The sequence below is a fragment of the Trifolium pratense genome, linkage group LG2 (genome assembly GCF_020283565.1).
Source record: "Trifolium pratense cultivar HEN17-A07 linkage group LG2, ARS_RC_1.1, whole genome shotgun sequence".
NCBI classification, from domain to species: domain Eukaryota; kingdom Viridiplantae; phylum Streptophyta; class Magnoliopsida; order Fabales; family Fabaceae; genus Trifolium; species Trifolium pratense.
Genome location: NC_060060.1, coordinates 30,107,981 through 30,130,298, shown reverse-complemented (window position 1 = coordinate 30,130,298; position 22,318 = coordinate 30,107,981). Strand labels below are relative to the sequence as shown.

The 22,318-nt window shown below is 31.7% G+C and overlaps 2 protein-coding genes, 5 non-coding genes and 1 pseudogene across 7 annotated transcripts; 2 read left to right on the top strand and 6 right to left on the bottom strand.

The window, feature by feature from the left end:
• The first annotated feature begins 850 nt into the window (after positions 1-850).
• LOC123910916 (FRIGIDA-like protein 3) lies at positions 851-5,141 on the top strand. Its single transcript, XM_045962208.1, has 5 exons — positions 851-1,006; positions 1,703-3,038; positions 3,158-3,640; positions 4,163-4,335; positions 4,423-5,141. The coding sequence occupies exons 2-5, from the start codon at positions 1,727-1,729 to the stop codon at positions 4,558-4,560; spliced, it is 2,106 nt and encodes a 701-aa protein (XP_045818164.1). The 5' UTR covers positions 851-1,006; positions 1,703-1,726; the 3' UTR covers positions 4,561-5,141.
• On the bottom strand, positions 4,862-4,984 carry LOC123911956. Its single transcript, XR_006810818.1, has one exon. It is a non-coding gene; the product is annotated as a U5 spliceosomal RNA (small nuclear RNA).
• A 559-nt stretch (positions 5,142-5,700) lies between the features above and the next one.
• LOC123911946 lies at positions 5,701-5,816 on the bottom strand. Its single transcript, XR_006810809.1, has one exon. It is a non-coding gene; the product is annotated as a U5 spliceosomal RNA (small nuclear RNA).
• Positions 5,817-6,395: 579 nt separating this feature from the next.
• Positions 6,396-6,512, bottom strand: LOC123911953. The gene has a single exon (XR_006810816.1). It is a non-coding gene; the product is annotated as a U5 spliceosomal RNA (small nuclear RNA).
• Positions 6,513-7,703: 1,191 nt separating this feature from the next.
• LOC123911951 lies at positions 7,704-7,819 on the bottom strand. Its single transcript, XR_006810814.1, has one exon. It is a non-coding gene; the product is annotated as a U5 spliceosomal RNA (small nuclear RNA).
• A 424-nt stretch (positions 7,820-8,243) lies between these two features.
• Positions 8,244-8,363, bottom strand: LOC123911966. The gene has a single exon (XR_006810824.1). It is a non-coding gene; the product is annotated as a U5 spliceosomal RNA (small nuclear RNA).
• A 534-nt stretch (positions 8,364-8,897) lies between these two features.
• Positions 8,898-8,986, top strand: LOC123911978 (annotated as a pseudogene).
• Positions 8,987-9,749: 763 nt separating this feature from the next.
• LOC123909504 (soluble inorganic pyrophosphatase 6, chloroplastic) lies at positions 9,750-12,932 on the bottom strand. The gene is made up of 6 exons (XM_045960345.1): positions 12,524-12,932; positions 11,436-11,596; positions 10,929-11,029; positions 10,650-10,831; positions 10,381-10,479; positions 9,750-10,036 (listed from the first exon to the last, which is right to left on the bottom strand). Exons 1-6 carry the CDS (start codon positions 12,758-12,760, stop codon positions 9,944-9,946), a joined length of 873 nt encoding a protein of 290 aa, XP_045816301.1. The 5' UTR covers positions 12,761-12,932; the 3' UTR covers positions 9,750-9,943.
• Between the last annotated feature and the right edge of the window lie 9,386 nt (positions 12,933-22,318).

Genomic DNA, 22,318 nt, shown 5'->3' with positions numbered 1-22,318 from the left:
AAAAAAAAAGGAAATGAAGGGAAAGTAACTATAATAAGCAGATTTTTTATCTATACATCTATACATATAATAAATAGGATACAAGACTTTGGTATGGATTTTTCATTATCCCAATTTTACCTTTTAATAATTGTTATTTTTTTATTAAAAAAAAATAAGGGTCTTTTCTTTTTCTTCTTATTATTGGCCACTATATAATCACTTTTTTATGTTTATTTTTCTCAGGCTTTACAGGTTCAAAGAGTGTTTTCAAATGAAATGATTTTTCATTGTAAACAAAAATTTATTAAGGTTAATAAACTTTATTATAAAATTATTTTTTTGTTATTATATAATTTATTAAGGATAATCCTCTTTCACAAATTAGTTTAGATAAAAAATCAAACTTATAATAAATTATTGTTTACAATTTATTTACGTTAATAAAATAGAAAACGTGGATCACACAAACAGGCGCGTTCGCCGCTAGTTGATTATAGTGCCATCTTTGAAATCTTAGAGCATCCACAATAGAGATCCTCAAATTTGAGTACTTAACTGGGTCTGACATGTACACATCACTTATTTATTATTTTTTAATACTAGTACCTAATAAGTACTCAATCCCTCCAACTCAGTACCTCTTAAAAAGTTATAAATCGGTCTCACTAATAACTCTATATCTCATCAATACTACTACATCTTTATAAGTAGGTTCCACAAAAATATATTATAATGAGAAGAGAAAAGGTACATATTTGAGAAGCAGTACCTATTAGATACTCAATGTATTTTGCTCCAATGATAGTACCTTTGGAGATGGTCTTATGTGTCCAAGACATTTGTCTTGTTTCGTGGACCCCGTCCCAACATGCCACAAATGCACAAACCACTACTACTGTTCAGTAATCACTTATCACAGACAAGTTTCACATTTGGGTAACCTCTGAAGTTTGAAGTGTCCTCTTCTTCTTCCTCACTCAGTTCATTCTTACTTTCTTAATTCACTCTCCTTAGCCAAACAAAGGTACTGTACTGTGACTAAATTCTAACTTTTTTCTGTATTTTTTCATGCTTTTTTTGTCATTCACATTTAAGATCTAATAAATGTAGTATATACCATTCTTGGCAATCCATTTAATTTTATTTTACTTTTTATAATTATTTCTGCATCTGCATGCATGCATGATGTTGTTTCCATTTTCCTTTGTTTTGTGGTTGAAAGTTGAAACCCTTAATCTTCTAATTGGGGTAATGAATTACTATACTTGTTGGTTGATCTAAAACTTTTTATTGGGGTGAATAGTCATCTTAGTCCCTAAATGTGTAAGACATTAGGATTATAATCTTTGAATGTATCGAAATTGCAAATACATCCTGAAGTATTTTTTTAGTGGTCATATTGGTCCGCGGATGTTTTTTTTGTTGTTGTCAGGTAGCCTAGTAGCTAAAAATTAGAAATTCCAGCGTTAAGATGGATAAGTGGGGTGTTCGAGGCTCGAATCCTGACCCCTACATATAACATGCAATGTCCCTACCAACTGAGCTAAGCTCACGGAGACTCCTCGAATCGAATGTGTCTGTTGTTAATCATTTTGGTCATCAAATGTGCTTTTCGTTATTGGTTCGTAAAATTATAAACAATGAGACACTTTAGGATGTATTTGCAATTTCATTACATCTATAATGTAAGCTTCTTATTTTTGTATCTTTTTCTTCGCAGTATTTGAAGTGGTGTAGTTGAATAATGTTTTTAAAAAAGAGGCCTTTTGATGACACCAATTCCTTGCACACTTCGGTTAAAAAATCAAAGGAGTCACCACTTTCCATGAAGATTATGAAGAAGAGCATGCTCAGATTGGTTGAAGAATCGATTGGGGAATGCCAAAGACAAAGGAGCGTGGAGGAGCAGAAATTGAATTCCATAGAGAGAGATATTGAGGATTGCTACAAAGAGATTCTAAATAAGAAAAAACAAGCTAGTTATGTTAAAAGATTTAACCAATATTACAAGAAAATGCAGAACAAAATTGCAGAAGGTGTCAAAGATTTTGCAGCAAAGGAAGCGCAGGTATGTTTACTTGAGGACTTGATTAAAAAGCACACGGATGAGCTCGAGAAAAATAAGATAGAACTTCGTAAAGTCGTGGATAGAAATGATAAAGACGGTGGTGGAAAGAAGGAAGAGGAGCTCGAGACTCTTTCACGAAAAATTGATGAATGTAGTAAGGAAATTAAGACAAAAAAGGAAGAGCTTGATGCTACGAAAATGTTTATTAGTGGTAAAGTAGAAGAACTATATTCAGAAAGGAGTAATTTACAAAAGGTAATGTCAAAGAGGAAGACTGATCAGTGTGCTCAAATGAAGGACTTCGAATCAACGAAGAAGCAAGTTGAAGGACGAGAAAAGGAGTTGGAGTCAAAGCAGGAGGAATTTGAAGGTCGGGTGAGGGAGTTTGAATCAAAAAAGAAGTATTTTAAAAGCCAGGTAAAGAAGCTCAGATCAAAAGAGAAACTGATTGAAAGACGAGTGAATGAACTTGAATCAGAAAAGAACCATTTTGAAAGTCAGGTAGAGGAGTTCGAATCGAAAGAGAAGTTATTTGAAAGAAGAGTACATGATCTTAAATTATTCAAGATTCATTTTGAAAGCCAACTGATGGAACTCAAATCAAAAGAGAAGCAATTTGAAGGACGGATGAAGGAGTTGGAGTCAAAAGAGAAACATTTTGAAGTACGACTGAAGGAGTTTGAATTAAAAGAGCGTCATTTTGAAGGCCGGATGAGAGAGGTTAAATCAAAAGAGGAGGACTTTGAAAGCCGAGTAAGGGAGTTTGAATCAAAGGAACAACAATTTAAAGGCCGAGTGAGGGAGTTTGAAGTCAAGCGGTTGGAACTGCAATTGAAGGAGCTTAAGTCAAAAGGGAATAAATTTGAAGGACAAGTAAGGGATCTTGAATCAATGCAGAATAACTTTGATGGACAACTGAAGGAACTTGAGTTACGAGATAATGAATATGAAGCATTAATAAAATCATTTGAAGAGGAACTTGAATCAGGTAAATGTTCTTCATCATCTAGTTTAATGCGACAATTTCATTTCAACTTGATCTTTTAATGATTTTGATATTTTTAATGTTCTTTAGTCACGTTAACGTTGTATACTTGTATGTCTCAGATGATCAACTAAGTCCTACCATTGATGGAAGAAGTTTTCGGTTGTTCCCAATTGAGGAATTTGATGAACTTGAGTCAGATGGCAATGGCGTTCTAGTTAATCTGCTAGCATCATCATCAGATCCATCAAAAGATGTTTTGGATATAATCCAGTACCCCCTCATTCCACAGTGTAAGGGAGACAATGTTGTAATTATTGATGAATGCCACATTGTTTTGCTCGAAAAACTGATGAGAATCTCACCACATGTTAAACCTCATGTGCGAGAAGAAGCAATGAAGCTAGCACTTAATTTGAAAGCTTACATTGGTGAAAATACCGAAAATTCAGTGCCGGTTCTGGGGTTTCTGCTCCTTCTGTCGATTTATGGATTGGTTTCTTCTTTTGATGAAGATGAAGTTTTAAAGCTTTTCGGATTTATTGCTCAACACAAGATAGCAGTAGAGTTGTTTGGGACTATGGGTTTGGCGCATAAAATTTCTGGTATGTTAGTTTAGAAATGTTTTGTCTTTCTGTGCATTTAACCATGATACTTATTTTCATCTCACTTTGAAGTGTAGGTTAAATATTTTTGGATTGTGTGGAAAAGCTATGATATTATCTGTTAGTAGGAATTTGAACTGATACGGAATTGGCTTCTCATACACATGATGCAAAAGTTGCCGATCATTTGTTATGAAAAAGTTGGCATCTTGGCTAATGCTTGTAATATGAAATAGGCTTCTAATTCATATATCTCTCGTTAGTATAAATACGTTCTAAACCAAGTGCTTGAACTCAAGTAGTTAACGAGCTTCAGTTAAGGATGAAGCGTTCATGAGAATCAGAGTTCGAATCTTTCTTGGCTGGAACAATCTTTGGCCATACTTTACTTATCTTCTCAACGAACACTAGATTACTAGGGTTCTTTTTCCTTGGAAACTGGAGGGTTAAGATCAAAACTAATATGCATATGTTCTATTTTTTAAATGTTAGTTTTGATGGCAATTTTCTCGCACCTTGCAGATTTTGTTCAGAATCTTATCCGGAAGCAGCAACATATTGAAGCTGTGAGGTTCATTTGTGCTTATAGCATGGCCAACAAGAATCAATCAGTTGATCTCTTGCGGGAACATATGCAGAATTCAAAAGTGATTTCTGAGAGAAGTTGCAAGACAACCAACTCCAGTGAAATCAAGGTTCGTTTTTCTTATTCAAACTTCATTTTATGAAAAATTCCATCTTCTTACACCTGCATGTTATTAATAAATTGAATTTGGAATCAGGATAAGGCAATAGACCATGAAATTGCTAGTCTGGAAACTGTTCTACGATGCATTTCAGATAACAATATTGATTCTGCGGATTTACTTGACGTGATTCAAGGTAGAATTCTTGAGCTAAATCGAGAGAAAGGCAAGTAGCTTTTGTAAATATCCGATTTGCAAATGAATAAACAGGAATCTGCACAAAGTTTTCGTAGCATTTTGGGTTTCAGTTCTTGGATGATGTTAAATTGATAGTACTTATGGTTTTGGGATGGTTAAGAGAATAATTATCAAATGTATTATCATGTTAACATGTATGTCTATCAATGTATCAAGACACAACTGGAATCTGATGTAAAAATATGCTTTGATTATGATCATAAGAGTTAGAGTCAATGGCTTTGATATGTATGGTTACAAGACATAGATATCAGTAAAAATATTTGACTCATGTTTTAGGGACCTTTGGAAAGGTCACCTCCAAAAATAGAGGAATATATGCCATTTAAAGTAGTAAGTACACGGTATTCTTTAGTAAAAGGCGAAAGAATAGTTCGCTTTGTGCTCACTATATATGGCTACACAATTTTTAAGATGATTAGCCTTACCTATTTATATTTTAGATATAGCTGGAAGTTTATTCCATTAAGCAATGTGGGACTTATGGATTTCATAAGTTGTATATAGTGTATAGTAGATACATACATATATGAAAGCATTGGTTCTTTTTTGACAAAGTATTGGTGTTATTGAATGGATATTGTTCAGTATGCAAAATGAGAAACATGAAAAGTGTGTCACTGGAATAATGTTAAGTTACTGTAGTGCTTTAGTCATATAACAAGAGGTAGTTCCATGTACTAGGACACAACTAGAATATAGAAACTATTCAGATTCATTTGATCCTCTTTCTTCATGTATAAATGTTGGCTTCAGCAATTACACAAATACATCAATGTACAACTAATAGTATACAAATTAACTCAGCAGTCCAATAGGTGAATTTTGCAGTAACATGAAATTAACTCAGATTTCTGGTATGTTAGTTTGGAATTGTTTTGTTCAAACACTAGTATCTCCTTTTTGTCTTTCTGTACTTTGAGCCATTATACTTATTTTCATCTTACTTTGAACTGTAGGTTACAACAAGTGGTTTTCAAATGTATGAATATTTTTGGATTGTGAGTCAAAACTGTGTAATTAGCTATCAGTAGGAAATTGAACTTATTTGGAATTGGCTTCTCATACAAATAAGTATTTATTTGAAAAACACTAAATATTTGACTCAGATTTTAAGGACCTTTTGAAAGGTCACCTCCCAAAAATAGAGGAATGCCACTTATAGTAGTAAGTACACGGTATTCTTTAGTAAAAGGCGAAAGAATAGTTCGCTCTGTACTTGCTACATGGCTCCATAACTTGAAACAAGACTAGTGTTAACTACTTATACTTTAACTATAGTTGGAGCTTCATTCCATTAAGCAATGTGGGACTTGATGGTTTCATAGCTTCTACTGTTCAATAAACAACCAATAGTATAAAAAAATGCGTGAAACTCGTTAAAATAAGATTGTAGTATACAAATTGACTCAGTAGTCCTATTAATGATTATGCAGTAAATATGAATTAAGCCAAGCCTTTGGAGAATCTGATGAATAAATCATAAGCAGTTAGGTATGTAATTTATTTGAAAATGCTTCTTCATATATAAGCAAAGCCTTTGGAGTATCTGATGAAATTGCAACTATACATTTTCCAATCAAGTACAGCTAATTCAGCCAAGGGTTTGTCCTTGAGAACCTTGTCAATTTTGTCCCTGTGTCACCAATTTCAACCACAACTATAGTATATACTATATATATTCACAAGAACTTCAGACATGTTTTGTTGAAGCACATAATCATCATGTAATACTAAGATCATAATTTTTTTATAAATATTCAGAAGCATAAAATAAATAAATGATATTTAAATATTTGACTAGAGTTTTAGGGACCTATTAAAAGGCCACCTTCCAAAAATATAAGAATGCCACTTATAGTAGCGAGCACACGGTATTCTTTAGTAAAAGGCGAAAGAATAGTAAGCTTTGTGCTCACAACATGGCTCCACATTTTGAACCATGACTAGTCTTAACTACTTATACTATAGTAGTTATAGCTGGATTTTTATTCATTTAAGCAATGTGGGACTTGATGGATTTAATAATTTCTACTAGTACTTTTCAATGAACAGCCAATAGTGTGCAAAAAAAATATACAAGAAACTCATTATGAAAGAAGAAATAGTATACAAATTGTGACTCTGTGAGTTCGATTAATGAATTATGCGGTAATTAAGCTGATTTCCCTTAGTTGATAGCTTGGGTAAGTCCTTCAAAAGTCATCCTAACTACTCAAAATTTGTAAATATTAAATGGAAAAGAAGAAACTTGAGAAATAAATCATAAGCTATAGTTAGGTAGGTAATTGAGCTTATTTGAAAATGCTTCTCAACATCATACAGAAGCAAAGCCTTTGGATCATCTAATGAATGTGAAACTATATATTTTCCAATCAAGAACGGCTATGGCAACCAAGGGTTTATCCTTCAGAACATTGTCATTGTCAATTGTTCTGTTTTAGGGACGGCAAAAAAACTCAAACCCGAGAGACCCACCCGAACCCAAACACAAGTCAACGGGCGAAACCCGATTTGACTGGGTTTGGGTTCGGGTAACACCCGATAATATGGGTGTGGGTTTGGTATCAGTCAAACCCACACCCGAAACCCATACACCCACCCGAAATATTTTATAATTACTTAATTACCCCCATAGTCTCCCTCAATTTCCTTGGAAGACCTTAAATTTTAGTTGTAATTTAATTTCTTGAAAGTCTATGTTGTAATTTCTTGAAAGTCTATATTTGAATTTCCTTGGAAGACCTTAATTTTAGTTGTAATTTAATTCAAAATCTATGTTGGAATTTAATTTCTTAAATTTGCAAATTATTTTCAAATGTGTTGCGGGTTTGGGTTTGGGTGGAAAAAACCTGAACCCAATGGGTGTGGGCGTGGGTGTTGTTTTGCCACCCGAACAGCCTTTGGGTTTGGGTTTGGGTGATGATTTCGAGTGTGGGTTTGGTAAGTGTCAAACCCGCACCCATGGGCGCCCATTGCCATCCCTATTCTGTTTCACCAATTTACACAACAATAACGATATAGGTTCAGACATGTTTTGTTGTATTTTTCAGACTTGGATGGTAATCTTCAAATGCTACAAATATTAACTGGCATAAAATATTTGACTACAATTTTAGGGACCTTTTAAAAGGTCACCTTACAAAAATAGAGGAATGCCACTTAAAGCAGTGAGCACACGGTATTCTTTAGTAAAAGGCGAAAGAATAGTTCGCTTTGTGCTCGCTACATGGCTCCACAACTTGAAAGATGATAAGTCTTTACTTCTTATATTATTCTGCATAGTTCGCTTCTTTCTATTAAGCAATGTGAGACTTTCTATTAAGCAATATTGCAGTTCGATTCATGACCGAATCACCATATATTAAGCGAAACAACATTAACAGTAGTCCAAACTCATTAGTTTTGAATGCTTGGATACAGTGATGTGCTCATATTGCAGGACTTCCTTTCAAAAGGCCGAACAACACTACGCATTTCAATCGGGAAGACCAGATGAATATGACAGTTCAATCAAAGGTGCGATTCAAAGAAACGTGGCATCTGCAATTTTGACAACTATATGTCTTCAATTTAAATATCAAACCAAATGCAGAAAGAAGGTTAGCATCATTTAAGGACAAACTTTAGACTATGATGATTGATATAGGGACCTTTCAAGTTCAACAGAAAGTCACCTTACAAAAATAAAGGAATGCCACTTCATGCAATGAGTACAGTACACGATATTCTTTAGTAAAAGGAGAAATAATAGTTCCCTTCATGCCCATTGTGTGGGACTTAATACTGTCGTGTGTGTATTCAGAGCTGTAAAAAGGGCCTTAAGGGGTCGGCCCTTTAAGGGGCGGACCCACTTATTCCTGATTATTAATTTTATTTAAATTTTAAACAATTTTTCTAGTGTCGTGAACTTATTCTCTTTTTCTTCAATCAGCACTGTCCACGATCGGCACCCTAAAAAAACTGTGTTTAAAATATAAATAAAATTAATAATCAGGAATAAGTGGGTCCGCCCCTTAAAGGGTCGGCCCCTTAAGGCCCTTTTTACAGCTCTATGTGTATTCTTGCACAGTTTTCTTCGTAACATATAGCAACGCAGTTCTTATAACATATATATGATCAACACACAAACCTAAATATATCTCATTGTATTCATCAGAATTGAATATTTCGTAGTTTCTTGAGGTAAGAAACTTCAATCTGGCTTTAGTTCTTAAGCTCCATAAGACAGTTTGTACATTATGTTTGTTTGCATTCTTTTAGTCCCACATCGGCTGCATCTGTGCATGTTACAGTGTTTACATAGAAGTAGCGAACCGGAAAGGGGACATCTGATATAATTGGAATGATACAGAGAAGAGCAAGGATGACACGCACAAATCGAGAAATTGTCCAAATTTTTTTTGCCATTTTTGTATTCAATTTCTCCCTTCAGATACGTATGAATTTAGCCAAGTCTTGAGTTGCTATTATTAATATGAATTTGATAATCATACTCCAGGAAATTTTACTTTATATTTAGCTATTCATGGTTGTTAGTTAGGAATTTCATTCATTATACAGCCAAAGCTTTGTGTTAGTTAACATTACTGGAGAAACCCAAAAAGATTGTGAATTTTCATCGAAAGCTTTAAAACTTCATCGAAAGAAGAAACCAATCCATAAATCGACAAAAGGAGCAGAATTTTCAGTATTAAGTTCCATAAGGGAGCTTGTGACATTTTATCGATTATAATGAAGCACACAAAGTGACAGTGCTCTTTTTCTCCAGTTTTAAATCACATTTTATTTTCAAAATTTTCATGAAAAAGTGAATTTAAAAAATAGATTACTTCTTTGATTGAGATGTCACGATTTATAAAATTGTTGCTTCTGTGATGTTTGCTGCTTAAAGATGTATTCCATACTTGTTTCTTTTTTTATGCAGTTCACAAGTCTCAATTTATTATGCCCTTTGATTCTGATGTCACAGAACTTATTGCATGAAATTGTTTTTTTCATATTCTATTTACATGTTTTATATTGTTGACAATGCAATATTGCATATTAATTATGTTATGCATATAAGTTTGAGTCCAAAAATATTACTATAGTTTTATTCTCCAGTATCAGACTATTACCACTCATTAAAGAGCTATCTGGAGTTATCTCATTGGAATGGAAAATGAATAAACAATGACAAATAAAATAAAATTAGAATACAAAAGCAAGATGGATGTATTCAATTAGTGCCTAATCAAAAGGGCATTGATGTCAAAGACATCACCAAGAAGCTCAACAGAAGAGTTTGCTACATCATAAATAGAATGTTTAAAAATGCGAGCATTGCGTGAATAATTGATACTCTGCCAATGCATTTTTACACAAGTGACAGCTCTCCTGAAGGAATTGATCTCTTCACAAGTTTACTCCAAGACTCGTTGGTCTCTGTGATTACCTTTAGCGCATAATCCTGATTACAAAAAAAAAGTTTGAGTTTAGACAAAATTAGCTGAGACAAAATGAGATCATTGACATTGCAGTAGATGAATGTCACACTTCCATCTTTCTCAATTACTACTTCACTTAACTTTGCGGAAATGGTCTAATTTATGGTAATCAAGGCAACTTACATAAAAAACCAGTTCTTAACAGAAACAATATACAGCCAAAAGGACGAGAGTTTTAGTGATCAGAACAACGACGAACAAGTCAATCAAAAGAAAATCTAAACTGCTGAACTCGGTTACAAGATTAAGAACATAATAAAGAATTTATTAGGATAATTGCATCAAGAGATTTGTCAGGTAAAAGTACCTTATTTACTGCCTGGTTGCCAAGACCAAATCTATTAGCAGGCTTCCCGTCAGGTATCTTGTAGTCTCTGAACCAGTCCCTAATTGCAGTGAGGGTTCCCTGAAAAAATAATTTAAGATTATATCCCATCAGGTATCAAGCAATAATTTTCCATCTTAACAAATGCAACTTCGGCATAGATTGTATGTGAGAATCACATACTTGTCCTACTAGTATAATGGTAAGCAAATCATCAAGATATTAACTAGTTATTAGATTATAGAGCTTACTGGAAAATGTTTCTCAACATCGTCAACATCATTCACAAGTGAAGCTTTTGGATCATCTAATGAAATTGCAACTATTTTCCAATCAAGTTCTCCTTCATCAATCATGGCTAATGCAGCCAAGGGTTTGACCTTGAGAACCTCTCCTATCTTCCTTTGGCTTTCACCAATCTCAACCACATCAACTACATACAGATTAATATGATATTTAGGCACGCTTTGTTACAGTCTTATTTACGACAAGATGTTGAAACTAGTCATTTCTCATTAGTAATGGAATACCTGGATCATTATCTCCAAATGCTCCTTCAACTTCATGGTTTGCAAGAGATGGATCTTCCCATGTTTGTGGAAGTAAGCCATAGTTCCAATGAATATTATAGCTGTGGAATAAAACAAAAGATATGTTTCAGAATATGGAACCATTCTTGCCAAATTAACAAAGCAGAAATTTCAAAAGAAGACAAAAAGAATCAAAATAACTGATGAATGAGACACAATGCTACCATATTTTATGTACATCGAGATAAAGATGGCATCGTAGAAACAAAGGTAACTATAAAACAGCAAATGGGTATTGAAGCTCCCACGTAGATTTATGGTCATATATCAATAAAGAAGGCATATGTATGACTATGACATTTACATTGCCAGTGTCCCCTTCATGAAGACAAAGTCTTGGTTGGATTAGAGGAATGGTTTTAGGTTAAAACATAAAAGTGCATAGCCAAAGACAAATAGTACAACCAAAAAAAAAGGAAGAGTATGAGCTTTGAAGTTGTTTCTCACGGGTAAAATCGAAGCTTCCCCTTTTTAATATCCTGTTTTATGGGAGTGAAAGGTTCGTCAGTGGCAACTTCCATCTTTGCACTGGATTCTTTTGGTATTTCAACAATGAAGTTGAAGACACCATCACCTAGCTGCAAGGGAATATCATGCCATGGAGAAACCTGCATATTTTACGAAATTACATCAGTATATACCAGTATACAAGCATCCATTATCAAGGGTAGCCCACGTTGCAGTAAAAACACACACTCATATAGAACATTAACTTAATTTGTCCTTTTCTTCATGAAAATGTCAATAACACATTCTATACTAAGTCATTATTAGATTAATTACACAATTCCTAGCTACCAAAATTAAGCAAATCTAACTCTAGGTTCCTGTCCTCAGTAAACAGCTCACTTGGCACCTGCCCTCCATTCATTTCTTAAAAGCCGAGAGAAAGTGTCACAAAAAAATGAAAACTCACACACACATGAAACATGATACCTAACCTATGGTTCAAAAAAAAGACTGCGGCCACAATGAGCCACAACATCAAGGTTTTTTATGTCTCTGCAACCGCGGTTGAGGCTGTAGCTGTACTACCTACCACATTTGTCGGTGGTTCTCAGCAGGACCAAAGATCACAATATCAACAAGGATCACGATTTCAGTCCTTGATCTATCAGCTGGTGAAGTATATGCAAAATTAGTTAACACCAGTATACCACACACTAAACACTATCCCTTAACAACTGAACAATCAATTGATCTATCTATCTATCTATCTATCAAAGTAAACAAAACTACTAAACCAGATATACAACTCCTAGACAAGTAATTAAGCATAGCTTAACTAAACTAAACAAGTCTCTAGTCTCAATCAACCATCCAATAAATAATTCAGTTACTTCTAAACCACCATCACCATCCATTCAAACAAAAATCCCTACATCATCCTCATTCCATATCAATGACACAAAAGAAACAAACTTTAAAGACCCAACATCATAATTTCCTAATTCTAATCAAAACCCATCATCACAATCATAAAAAAAATCACCAAAAATCGAATACCCAAATTGACCCAATGAAAAAAAACGCACCTTTTTGCCAGATTTGTCATGAAAAAAGACTCTATAATCAAGGGTTTGAGGTTGACCATCTTCCTTAACAGTAACCTCAGGGTAATAGATAGCTTTACAAGTAAAAGACCTGGTAGTTCTAGAAGAAACCTTGAGATTGTTAAGACGAAGGGAACGGGCACCAAGAAATGGTTTTTTACCAAGAAGAGAGTAGGTTGAGTTGCTGGCTATGGTTATCGCTCTAGTAGTGGCTGCCATGGTTGATGATGATTCAGAAACCTGAAAAGAGTGTGTGTTTGTGTGACTCTTGTTTCTGATAGGCTTTTGGGTGTTCTGTTTTTCTGTGTGGCAGTGTCTGATTGTTGTGTTTTTTTATTGTGAAAATGGAACACCTTTTTTAGGAAAAGATTCTTTGATGAATCCCACTTTTGATTTGAAGCGCGTGTGTTATGTTATGTTATGTTATGTTACTCGACGTGTGAGTGAATGAACCTTACCCTCTTTCTTGTCTGTATTCATTCATAGTTTAGGTAACTCACGGCGGCTCGGGAAGGGTCTGAAACGGTCATTAGCATTAACTCCGGTCATGATATGATATTCACGATTCAATTGAATTTAATTTATATGCACCGTCGGTTGTGGAAAGTTATTTTACACATAATATATCTACACATGATATGTCACATTCAATAAATGATGTGACAACGCATCATTGGATGTATGTGTAAAAAAAAAAATTATACTGACAGTGCACAATAATTAAACTCTTCACAATTAGATAGTCTGTTGTTTATAATGTATTTAGTTTATATTATCGACTCTGATCTTTGATATGTATTATAAGAAAAATATTTTTTAAATTCATTGAAAATATAATGTATTTAGTTCATATTATTGATTAAATAAATTAGATTCTTTTTATGATGGAAAATAAATTAGATTCTTAATAAATTTAAAAAATAAAGTTTATCTTATATTAAAAATTAGGGGTACACTATTTTTAAAATCAGATGTATGGGTTAAATAAATGCAAATTGACTTATCTATCTATCTATCTATCTATCTATCTATCTATATATCTAATTGTAAAGCAAGCTTTTTTTTGCTGATGTGGCAGCCTAAGAAAGCTCTTCCCTTTTGCCTTTTTTCTAAGCTCAAGTTGGTGCTTATGTGTCATCCTTATTTTTATTTAATAACATAATAATAATAATTATTATTTTATATATATATATATTTAAACATTGTCCCCACCAACTATTTAGCTTCCCATGTAATTTATGGAAGAAAAAAAAACAGTTTTTTCTAATTTCATTGTCTAAATAGATCAATAATGTAGAGTTGAAGATCAAGAGATAATATTATGTAACTAAATGTCATCATTATTCCCACAAGAAAAACGTATGCATTAATAATTCCTACCCCAATGACTTTAAACAACAATTATAACATACAAATGATTTATGCTATAAATTCTTGCCATGAAATGCATCAATCCTAAGGAGATGTTTTTTGCTCTTCTTCTCCTTTAATAATTTGCTATGGGCCGGTTAGTTCTTCTTTCTTCTCTTTTGTTCCTAGATTTATTTTTCAATTGACCAATTTATATATTATTTCTAATAAAAAGTTTATTGTTTTCTTAAATTGATGCTTCTTTTTTTTTTTGCAATTTTGCACTCAAATTTTCTGCATAACAATTAGGATCAAGAGAATTTGATATTTACGTAAAAAAAAATTGATATTTTTTGTGTGTTTGCAGATAACCAAATGCATCAATCCTAATGAGATGTTTTTTGCTCTTCTTCTCCTTTAATTTGCTATGGGCCGGTTAGTTCTTCTTTCTTCTCTTTTGTTCCTAGATTTATTTTTCAATTGACCAATTTATATATTATTTCTAATAAAATGTTTATTGTTTTCTTAAATTGATGCTTCTTTTTTTTTCACTCAAATTTTCTGCATAACAATTAGGATCAAGAATATTTGATATTTACGTAAAAAAATTGATATTTTTTGTGTGTTTGCAGATAACAAAATGCATCAATCTTAAGGAGATGTTTTTTGCTCTTCTTCTCCTTTAATTTGCTATGGGTCAAGTAGTTCTTCTTTCTTCTCTTTTGTTCCTAGATTTATTTTTCAATTGACCAATTTATATATTATTTCTAATAAAAAGTTTATTGTTTTCTTAAATTGATGCTTCTTTTTTTTTTGCAATTTTGCACTCAAATTTTCAGCATAACAATTAGGATCAAGAGAATTTGATATTTACATAAAAAAATTGATATTTTTTTTGTGTGTTTGCAGATTACAAATTCGACCTTTGTGTCTTAATCAACATACAAGGAAAAAAGGTTATTCATTGTGCTATTTTTTTAATCATTCATTATACTATTTTTTTTTCTTAATTTATCCAAAAATAATAGGTTAAATTTAAGAAATATGAGCTGAGTTTTTTTTATAAAATTAGACATTTGATAATGTCTACTATTTATTTATATATCACTCCAATTTTTTGATAATGTCTACTATTTGATAATGCGTTACTACTTTATAATTGTTTTTGTGTAGTTATATGGCTAAAAATTATATAAAAAAACGTTAATTAATATTTTGAACCAGCGTGATTTTATATAAATCATATATATTAATGGGCAATCGTGTTTTGTTTTAAGACAAAAATAGAAGAACAATAACGTAAACTAATAATGACCTATAATGTATAATTAATTGATATAAATAAGAATAAGCTAACTATTATATATTTATACAAATAAAGTCGGTCTTTTTGGATGCATAGATTGATCTCTCTTCTCAAACATATCTATACCCAAATCATATGCATCTTCTTCCCCAGCACATACTAAAATATAAAATAGAAAATATTTTACATTATTCTATTATGTAGATTGTCAAATATTTAAGCTCATGTTTTTATTGATATAACATTTGTTTATCTAATTTTTTACCCTTATTTCATGATTTCTTTTACTGATAAATGTGAATATGTCTATTTATTTTAGGTGAATGAGGAGATCTATAACAGGATATAAAGAATTCTATTTCACAAGGTGTATGTGAACTGCTTGGATCTTAAGAGAATGATAGAAACAAAAAAAAAAGTTGAAAATAATTTTTTTGAATGCATTTACTCATGTGACGTCATTGTTAATTATAATTGTAATATATAATATACATGAAAAGTATTGGTGTAACTTGACTAAGAGGTTGTCAAAATAGATTAATCTCCATACATTTATCATCTATAGTTTAAACATAGTTGATTGAGTAAAGTTTATATATGCACTTTATATTGATCGACGAACAATTTGTGTTCATCTTTTGAAGTCTAGCTCTAATATAAAATTTGACAAAATTTATTCGAAAACTCTTTAAATGTCTATTTTTTGTTTTATCAAATAAGAATACTATTTACATAAAAACAGTAATTGAGTTTATAAAGGTCAAGATAAGTGTCTAACATTTTTTTTATAAAAAATAATAATAATAATATTATTAATAAAGAGATTGAAATATAAATAAGATAAAGTTAGAGAGAATTGAGAGAGAAAATGCGATATACATAAAGAGAATAATGGATATAAGTCGATGTCGATCCTTAAAAATATATTAGTAGACTATAGTTTTTATGATAAGTTTTCTTCCTCATGCTTAGTGAACTTGTGATGTGAACCGTAAGCTTCCAAAATAATGTCAAACCAATAAAATTAAAATGAACAAGATATTCATTTTTAATCATTTTTTTTTAAGTCTCCTTTCACATACATAGCGGACTCATAATCTCATCATTTTGTTTTAGCAATATGACAAATTTATCCAAGCACAAATGACAATGAAATGTTTTGGTAATATTGTGACTTTGGTATGAAGATTAAATCTTTCATTTTAATAATGTTTTGTCTTTAATTTGAAATATATTTAGAGGATTAAAGATATATTTAATAATCCTATAAAATACTAATTAACACTGCACATGGATGACAAAGTTGTTTCAAAAGCTCTCTCACTATTTAGTCTAATAGAAAAAGTCTCTTTGAAGTATAAAATAATTATTACTTTAAAAAAATTTATGATTAATTAACATGTCATCTCATCTTTATAAAGGTCGAGACAAGTATTTACAATTTTTTCATATAAAATAATAATAAGGAGATTGGAGTATAATTAGGATAAAGATAGAAAGAATTGAGAGATACAGAGAATGATAGATGTAGATAATATAATAAAATAATCCACTATTTTTTTTCATAAAAACAAAAATATATTAAAACAAAAATTACACTAATTTGAAGATATATAAATCAAACCCATAAAAAAAAAGATTAATAAAACAATATTTTAATATAATACACTAATCTCTGCACTTTTATTGTTTTTTATATACACCTAAATAACACATTGTCTATGTTAAAATTAATTTTTATCTACCTATCTATATTATAGATTCACTTGATGAGAAAAAAAAATTAAAAATATTTTAAAAATCACTTTTATAATCAAATAATAATTCAACAACACATCTAAGAAAAATATTATTTTTAATACAACTTATTTTATAAAACATAACTTTTTTTAAAAAATATTCTAATCAAACCCGTGCAACGCACGGGTTGAATACCTAGTGTTTATAAAAGAAAGCATTTCTTCAATCTTTATAAGAAATACAAGAGTTATAAGAAAAAGGGTCATGCTAACTAGTGCCTCCGGGGCACTAGTCAAGGAATTAAAAAAAAAAAAAAATTGTATTGGAAAAACAAAAATTTAAACTTTTAAGAAATGAGGTTGCTCATAGTTTAGCTAAAGTGGCCACATGTGTAGCTAGTCCCCAATTATTAGTAGATAAACTAAATTGTATTGAACACTTATTGATTAATGAAATGCTATGAACTCGTTGTTTTAAAAAAAAAAAAAAAAAAAAAAAGAGCAAAGCATGTTTTCTACTCTTTTTTCTTTCAAGAGACTTAGAAAAGTGATCAATGAATTGTCATCAAGCAATTCCCTTGTACTGTGTCAAGCAATACCACCCACCTTCTCTTATTTTGCGTTCAAGGGAAAGTCCAACCATAAAGGTGTGAAAACTGAAAATGTTACTACTTCAACCAACAACATATGAACCAACCAAAGAAAAACTAACAACAAATGTTATATGCAGCGAAATATGTCAATCACGAATCAGCGAAATATGTCAATCATGATTTTGTAATTCCGTTTTTCTATATGCACTCAAACATGCCAACAAGAATGTCATGAACCATAGTATACTATAGAATTACTATCTCATTTTATTTTTTATAAACGAATTACTATCTCATTGATTGACAAGAATGATCTCACAAACAAATATACTATTTAGTTATCCTCTTAAATATAAGTAGATATTCTTTTTTTACACGGAGCCGACCCAAGGGCTAAGCAATCTAGACAAGGACTTTAGGCCTTAAAATTTTGGTTCCAAAATATTTTAATTTAGTTATAAATATCCGTGCCACTTTTTGATATCACCCCATCCCAAAATATAACATTAATAATCAAATGTGTCACTACAAACTGTTAGAATCGGAGATACAAATCAAAGGAATGAACAATGGAGGCTATTAGGGTTTCATAAAATTACATTACCATAGCTTAGAATACAATGAGTTGTCTATATAGAAAACATAAATAGACTAAATTACTATTATGCCCAAAGCCCAATTACAACCAAAAGCCCATTATATTATTAAATCACTAACATATTATCTAACATCTCCCCGCAAACTCGCAATGCCTTGACATGAAGCATTGAGAGTTTGTCAAACAAGACATCAAACCAAAATAACTAACAAAGAGCAGCAACCAAAGTGAGTTGACATCATTGAAAATGCAGCAAGAACCATCACCAGTGGAAACGTCCAAACAAAACCAAACCGAACAGGAAACCCAACCAAATTGTTCCAATCCAAATTGAACCAAAATCAAACCAATCCAAAGTAGAGAGAAAGAGAAGCATTCAAATAGAAGAAGAATCGATACAGAGGGAGATGCGATCAGAAAATCAACATAGAGAAGCAATCAGACAGAATTCAGACAGAGGCAATCAAACGGAAGAAACCAAATAGGGAGAAATGCAATGCAATCCATCAGAACCAATAGAGGGAGAAGTATAATCGATCAGAAGAAACAATAGGGAGAAGTGCAACCAAATAGAAGAAGTCAATAGGGAAAAATGCAATCAATCAGAATCGACATAGAGAGGTCAATCAATCAGAAGAAATCAATATAGAGACAATCAAAGAGAAGAACCAAATAGAGAGAACCAATTAAACAGAAGAAGCCAATGAGGGAGAATACCAATCAAACAAAGAAGAAATCAAAAGGGAGAGAAGCAATCAACCAGAAGAGACTAATAGAAAGACAATCAATCAAAAGAAACCAAATTGTGAGCACTTGACTCACCAAATGTGAGCATTTAACTCACCAAACAACCAAATTGTGAGCACTATTGTGACTCACCAAACAACCAAATTGTGAGTACTAGACCCACCAAATAACCAAATTATGAGCAATTGACTCACCAAATGTGAGTATTACCTCACCAAACAAACAAATTGTGAGCAATATTTTAACTCACCAATTCATTCAAACAAATTTTCAAATTAATGGAACCAAACAAACGAAACTAAATCAAACCGAACCAAATCAAGTCATACAAACCAACATAGACCGAATCAAACAATAAACAAATAGAGAGAACCAAAACCAAAAGCCAAACCAGATTGCAAAGTAATGGATCGCGTCGCACAACTTGCCACAACATGCTGAACTTCCAAGATGCTTGACATTTCCACAAATCACTCTTACTGCATACATGCACTGCTTCACAAAACTCTAAGCTTAAGTATCCCCAAATCAGTACATGCAGACAAAACCACCGATCATAGCACTCGGTATCCAACCTATGACTATCATCAAACACCTTATGAACAAACTCAAATCCAATATCTCCCTCACAACAACAACACCTCATTCCGATTGGTACTCTCTAGCAGGAGAAAAAATCTAACGATAACACTATTTAAGAAACTCACATCACACTATATTCCTACTCTGACAACATGCCGTAACGGAAGAATTTTTTCTTTTCTTTTTCTTATAATTAACAATCAACCAGCAGAAATAAAACAACATTGATCATACCTGACCTTAACTCAAAATCGACAAACCAATGAATCACGATTTTATTCCCAAAAATTTTGGGAACACAAGCGACGGAAGCGACGAACAGTTCAAGGCGGATCAAACCTTGCTCTAGATACCATGTTAGAATCGGAGATACAAATCAAAGGAATGAACAATGGAGGCTATTAGGGTTTCATAAAATTACATTACCATAGCTTAGAATACAATGAGTTGTCTATATAGAAAACATAAATAGACTAAATTACTATTATGCCCAAAGCCCAATTACAACCAAAAGCCCATTATATTATTAAATCACTAACATATTATCTAACACAAACTTCAAATTAAAAAAATGTCACATAATCATTGGCATACAAGGGAGGATTGTATTGCTAAATTCAATTTCAATGAAATATATACAAATAATAAAATACTAATAGTTGTATTCAAATATTCTACAACAAAACACCTAAATATTAATAATATTTTTTTGCTATCCTTAACATTGCTAAAAATACTATGAATCAAGTGTAATTTTTCACTTCTCTCCATGTTCATCCTTCATATTTTCAATTTCTGTTTCTTTCGTTTTGGGCCTTCTTTCCCTTTCAAATTCCCTAGATTGTTGATTTCAACTGTTTATCATTTTGATATGTTACCTAGAAATATATGTATTCAAATCAAAATACTAATTTACTCTTTTTTGTTTCCCAACCTTTAAAGAAATCCGTTGGTAGTGTCATATTTCTTCAAATAGGTGAGTGTTAATTTTTCTTCATAAAAATGAAGAAAAATTTAAGAAAGTGTGTCGTGCTTATAGCTCTTTTCAATAAAAAAAAAAAAAAAACAGAGAGAGTGTGATAGTTTAGAGAAAAAATTAATAGTTTATTTAATTTTTAATGATGGAAAAAGTCTAAGCAATGTGTAAGAAAAGTAAGTCGATGAAAATTAAGAGAGTTACAAAGTGACCAATAAATTATCCTCAATTACCCCCCCGATAGCAATGCCTAATTTCTTCATCTCTCAACCCCTCAATGATACTCACTAAGGTGTTTAAAATGTGTTTCTAAACCCTAGAATCTCACCCCAAAAGCACTAAATCATAGTTTGTTTTTTTTTGTTTTCTAATGATGCCATCTTTTGGTGATGATCCATATCTCGCTCAAATCTGCCAAAAATATGTTATTTTTATACCAAAACTCGACCAAAAAAATGCATCGTGAATGACTCGGGTACCTGACACCTACATTGTGTCATGAACATGTTTTCAACGCTACTTGGAAGTTGGGACACCTCACGCAACATCTCGTGCTTTAGGCAGAATTTGAGAGACAATTCCTTACTATAACATGTCTTGCGGGAATGCAGGAAAAACAATCTTGAAAAATATGGAAAAACAATTAGGTGCAAGAAAAAACATACTTAGAAACTTATGATACTATAAATGGTAGTTGAAAGCATTGAGAGTTAGATATATGTTGCTAAGTTGTAGGTTTTTATATGAAGTTATGATTTCTTAATGAATTTTCGAGATTTTTGTTTGATATCAAATTGATCCTGGCATAGTAAAATGTGACTATATATAGATACATCAATGTTTAACAATCTACGGCGTGTTTCTAATATATGAAATTGACGGAAAAATTTATTTAATAAACATAAAGCAAATAAAAAATTATTTAACTATTTCAAAAAAATTATAAACGAAATTGATTAATGGTCACAATTTTTTATTTTTTTGTACAAATGGTCACAAATTTAATACAGTATCACTTAATAATCTATTCATCCTATATTTGCACCTTGTCCTGCCTCAAAGCAAAATAGGTGTCATGACCGATATTTGAACTTGATTTCAATTCCTCACTCATGTGTGTGGGTTTATACGATGATTTTATAATTTCGGCTATGTACACATTTACTTTAGTTTTTGTTAAAAGAAAAACAAAAATTCACTTTAGACTTGGAATGTATGTATCCTTTTTAATTATTACCACTTACTTTGAAATTAACAAGCTATCTTTTTCAATTTTGATGAGTTGGGAACAAAGTCCACCAACATATATATTTCTAGAAAGATTGTGTGGCGTGAATTGCTCCATTTCCAGCACACAACAGCAACACATTTTTAATTTTTAATTAAGCCAGCATCTCAAAGACTTGACTCAACCAATTCACACTGGAAACAAAGATCATCCATTCGTGGGATTGTTTGGTTTCAATATTCAAACTCAACAGGAGAATTATTTGAAAATATTCCAATAATATCTATTTAATATTTTATACCTTTTGATCATAACACAACTATTATTATTTATTAATTTGTCCAATTATTCATTAACTTATCTGTTCCCACTTCATATAAAAACGACAAAAGTATATATCACCAACGCAATTTTGAGTATCTAATAAATTAATTGTGTTTTTGTCAATAAATAAATAAATTAATTAATTGTGTGAACTATTTAATTAATTAATATATGCCAGTTCAAGGGTCTACACTATCCTTAACCATACGTGCCTTTAGAGAATTGGCTTAAATATTACCTGTGGAGTAATGGGATTTACTCTAGGAGGTGGTGGAGGTGTCCCAAAAAAATCTGCAATTCGACTCATTTGAAATGCCAACATTTGATAACTCTC